The 5000-nt window shown below is 42.3% G+C and overlaps 1 protein-coding gene across 1 annotated transcript in view; it reads right to left on the bottom strand.

The window, feature by feature from the left end:
* The window catches only part of LOC125045452 (ras-related C3 botulinum toxin substrate 1), an 87423-nt gene that overhangs the window by 8701 nt on the left and 73722 nt on the right, over positions 1-5000 (bottom strand). The window contains exon 3 of the mRNA XM_047642716.1: positions 1115-1295. Within this exon, the coding sequence (XP_047498672.1) occupies positions 1115-1295 (181 nt within the window). The remainder of the gene's footprint in view (positions 1-1114; positions 1296-5000) is intronic.

Raw genomic sequence — 5000 nt, 5'->3', positions numbered from 1 at the left:
GTGCATGGAAAACAGTCTAATATATTCTTGATACAGCATATCAAATGACAAATATAAATATTGGAAAATGGGAAAAAAAAAAAATAATAATAATAATAATAATAATAATAATAATAATAATAATAATAATAATAATAATAATAATAATAATAATAATAATAATATATATATATAGATATATAATGCTATTGCAATTGGGAAAGCACAAAATAACACTAGTCTTTGTGTGGGTTGGACCCACAAGCCATACATCTGGGAGAGTCACTATTCTAGTAAGCCTATTGCCTGGATTTTGGTCCAAGCATGCGCAGCGAGGCACCCAGACCCAAAGGATTAATAATGATAAATAGCTTTATGTAAATACCCTCCAACCCACTGCCCCAAATCTAAGATACTGGCAGTGAAGGTAGTTTGAGTAGAGGAAGCTGACCAAGACCATTTGCAGCAGTTGTTACAGTTGTGCCAGTACTGCTATTTTGAACTGTGGCACTCACAGCCATTAACATGGGGAAGATGGGAGGTGGAGAGAGAGACAGAGAGACAGAGAGACAGAGAGAGAGAGAGAGAGAGAGAGAGAGAGAGAGAGAGAGAGAGAGAGAGAGAGAGAGAGAGAGAGAGAGAGAGAGAGAGAGAGAGAGAGAGAGAGAGAGAGAGAGAGAGAGAGAGAGAGAGAGAGAGAGAGAGAGAGAGAGAGAGAGAGAGAGAGCGAGAGAGAGCGAGAGAGAGCGAGAGAGCGAGAGAGCGAGAGAGAGCGAGAGAGAGCGAGAGAGAGCGAGAGAGAGCGAGAGAGAGAGAGAGAGAGAGAGAGAGAGAGAGAGAGAGAGAGAGAGAGAGAGAGAGAGAGAGAGAGAGAGAGAGAGAGAGAGAGAGAGAGAGAGAGAGAGAAAATTTCTACAGAGTTCATATAGATAGATCCTTGTTAGTCGACACTTTGTGGATTTTTGCGATCTAATGGTTTAGTTCCATTCTCTCAGGTTATTAGCTAAAACAACCAAATTCAAATCCTTGTTAAAGAGGGTAGTTACCCTTCTACATAAAATAAATCACTGCATCCATCCTTCTTACATTTGAAATAATGAAACTCCCAATCCCCAACCCTTCACAGGCCCCTCACCTTTGCTCTGACATTCTCAAAACTGGCTGGGTTGACAAGGGAGAAGCAGATGAGGAAGACATCAGTCTGTGGGTAGGAGAGTGGACGCAGCCTGTCGTAGTCCTCCTGACCTGCTGTATCCCACAGGCCCAGGTTGATGGGCTTGCCATCAACCATTACATTGGCTGAGTAGTTGTCGAATCTGAAATGGTGGAGGCAGATTAGTTGAGGTAGAATGAGAGAAATAATGAACAATAAATAACAGATAACAAGTCACAGGAAAAACTAAAATGACAGAAACTGTTATTTGTAAAGCTTGTGTTCCACATGTCTGACCCCTAATCCCTGAGCCGCTAGCAGCTGTCCCGACTCCTGTTTTGATGACAAAACAAATACATTCCCCCAGGCTAGGCACATCTAGGCTGACCAAAAAGCTTTGAATGCTGTTGTAACTGCATGATGCTATTCAACAAACTTCTAGGATGATTGTCAATAACGGATCCTCGTTGCCCTTGAAAAAATATCAGAATGCTTACGGTCTGACTCTAATAGTTCCCCAGATAGTTTGCCTGTGCCTTTCCCAAAAGATAATTATCCTCAAATTGAGTCTGGTTCAAGACTGATAAAATTAGTGTAGCCTCAGCTTAACCCACTCACACCTGGAGCTCCCAGAACATACCAAACAACACATCTGGGTGCATACAGAGTAAACTCCTTAACCCAATGCCGCCGGGGAAAATGAATAAAAAATGGGGAAAATGATGTGCTTATTTTCTATATTTTCGTGAAATGTCTCTGCACATAGATGGCTCTGCTAGTGCTTAGCCACAAAGGAGTCAATTAGTAGAACTTATGACCTCACGTGATTTGAATTAGCGGGAAAAATGTAGTTTTTCACTAATGCTATGAACATCAATGGTGTTATCCTTATTAGAAACATTATAATTACTATAATGTTATAAACATTAGTAACAGCAAAATAAGATAATATAAAATATTTTCGTAAATCAAAGAAAAGGGTAAACGGGCGAGACAGGCAGTACTCGTAACTGGCTCATTGGTGACTTAGTAGAAGTGTAGCCATCTATGTGTAAAAACGATCAAACATGTAACTCACAGTAGGCATAGCACGAACGTACACGTCATGCCTGTCGGCATTGGGTTAAGGGAAAAATTAAAAGCTCAGGACACATAAATTACCCTACTCTTTATGCTTCTGGCTGTGGCCCATACAATTCTTTAGATAATGAGGCCAAAAAGAGGGTCATCACGCCTCTTTATAGGCAATTTCTCCTCAATGACTGTAATCAGGACCAAGTAAGTGAATTGCTGTTTAGCAGACACAACTTGGAGCAGGCTCAATCATGCATTATATGGCATCATCTTCCCAGCATGAGGAATAATCAGGACATCATCCCATTATGAATGGGTTCAAGGGACTAAGAATGGGCTGCCGAAGTTTGTTAAAGCATCTTTCAAGGGTTAAAAGTTTCCAGACTACAACAAGTGAACAAGCAATAAATAAATGAACAGACAAACTAAGAGAGAAATAACACCCCAGGACTATGGGCATAGATGAGAAAGCAAACAAAAGATAAAGCTAATGAGGTTGATAGGTTCCAGGCTGATATCAGGCTGCTCAGTCATGGATCTGTACTCTTAAGATAAGCACTGATTGCACCTGGACTGAAGTACTGAAAAAACTTGCAAAAGTGGTGTGACCATAAGAACAGTAACTAAAGATCACAGTGGCTATAAAATTAGGAACTCCATAATTTCTTTACAAACTGTTTCAAAATAATGTTAAGTCCTATATAGATAACTGTGCATGTAAATGCAAGTACAAATATGAAACCCATACTGTCAACAGTCTTCACCATAGTTTACAGCTTAATATAACGAAAAGCCCCATTAATGCTGGAGGCACGGCAGCTACAGGTGGCTCAGGGTCCAGGGCCGAGTCTGACTACTGGAACCATTTTTTCTGCTAATATAACATCTTTCATTTCTGGTTGAATCTGTGTTAAAACTAAAATCAACAACAGAGACATGGATGTTGTTAACATCAATGATGTGAATAACATTTGAAAACAAAAAATAATAATATTAAAAATAATAATAAGAGAAATGTCTGAAACAACAGCATTTTCTTTGCTGCCTTTTCGGAATCATGTGGCAGTGCAAGGGGAGGCTAAGACACATTGGCTGTTGCAGAGGCACACTTTGCCTGTCAGAGATAAATCACTGCAACCCCACCTGAGTGACAACCTCTTTGTCTGCAAGTTGCCAATCATTCTGCCATCAAAAACCTGACTGTCAGATGTGACTCCCATGTGTTTCTTCAGATTGGGACATGTGATAACAATAGTTAATGCTGCAACTTCAGTAAATAAAAAAAATATGAAACTAGGAAAGATATACAGAAATACAATGGAATAAACACTCCTTTCCTTGATATTAAAGTATTACAAAAAATTCTCAGGACTCTTTTGATTTCTTGCTATGACGGATCAACACCATTACATTTGGGGACAAGGAATAGGAGAGTATATATTTGAAGATTTCCAGGGTAATGGAGGCTTAATAAACTTTAGGAAAATGGCACTTATTACCAAAGGGAAACACATATATGTAGCAAACAAAACCATCAAACTTCACCTAAACATTACGAAACTGTACTTCTTGAGGCAATACTTAATTATGAACTAAGAAACCAAACATAATGTATGTTCTAAATCTAATTTACATAATTTTTATCTTACAATAAAAAAATGGAGTTTGATTATGACCTCTATAGCTAAGCCTACTGCCAGTTCACATATTATATGCCTAGAATTCCTACAATGCATGCCCTAAATCATACAACAGCCATTTATGGAACTAAGTCTACAACTTCATGCCACAACAATAAAAAGTTGGAATGATTTAGAATAACAAGAACCACAAGTGACTTGATAAGTGAGAGAATCTATATATTTATATGTTATATGATAATAGAGCTACTTATGAGGGTGGGGGGGTGGGGGGGGTGGGGGGAGGGGGAGGAGGAGGAGGAGGAGGAGGAGGAGGAGGAGGAGGAGGAGGAGGAGGAGGAGGAGGAGGAGGAGGAGGAGGAGGAGGGGAGAGGAGGAGGAGGAGGAGGAGGAGGAGGAGGAGGAGGAGGAGGAGGAGGAGGAGGAGGAGGAGGAAGAGGAGGAGGAGGAGGAGAAAAAGAGGGAGAAAAAGAGGGAGGAGAAGAGGGAGCAGTAGAGGGAGGAGTAGAAGAAGAAGGAGAGGGAGAAGGAGAGGGAGAAGGAGAGGGAGAGGGAGAGGGAGAGGGAGAGGGAGAGGGAGAGGGAGAGGGAGAGGGAGAGGGAGAGGGAGAGGGAGAGGGAGAGGGAGAGAGAGATGGAGAGAGAGATGGAGAGGGAGAGGGGGATGGAGAGGGAGAGGGAGAGGGGGATGAAGAGGGAGAGGGGGATGGAGAGGGAGAGGGGGATGGAGAGGGAGAGGGGGATGGAGAGGGAGAGGGGGATGGAGAGGGAGAGGGAGGGGAGGGGAGAGGGAGGGGAGGGGAGAGGGAGGGGAGGGGAGAGGGAGGGGAGGGGAGGGGAGGGGAGGGGAGAGGGAGGGGAGGGGAGAGGGAGGGGAGGGGAGGGGAGGGGAGAGGGAGAGGGAGAGGGAGAGGGAGAGGTAGAATCCATGGGTGAGAGAGAGTAGCTAGACTAACATATTAAAGAAACAATAAATTTAAGTCATCTCACTGATGCCAGGAGTCCATGCAATGTCCACTGTGGATCTGTTTTATAAATCTCGTTCACACAGTTTGCCTCAGAAGAACAGAGTCACCACGGAGTCAATTACTAGGCCCACTTGACCTACTTTCTTTGCCCAGTTTCTTGAATTTTCATAAAGAAAAGGTTTCATT

The sequence above is a fragment of the Penaeus chinensis genome, chromosome 37, assembly GCF_019202785.1.
Source record: "Penaeus chinensis breed Huanghai No. 1 chromosome 37, ASM1920278v2, whole genome shotgun sequence".
NCBI classification, from domain to species: domain Eukaryota; kingdom Metazoa; phylum Arthropoda; class Malacostraca; order Decapoda; family Penaeidae; genus Penaeus; species Penaeus chinensis.
This window is presented reverse-complemented; position numbering and strand designations above follow the sequence as displayed.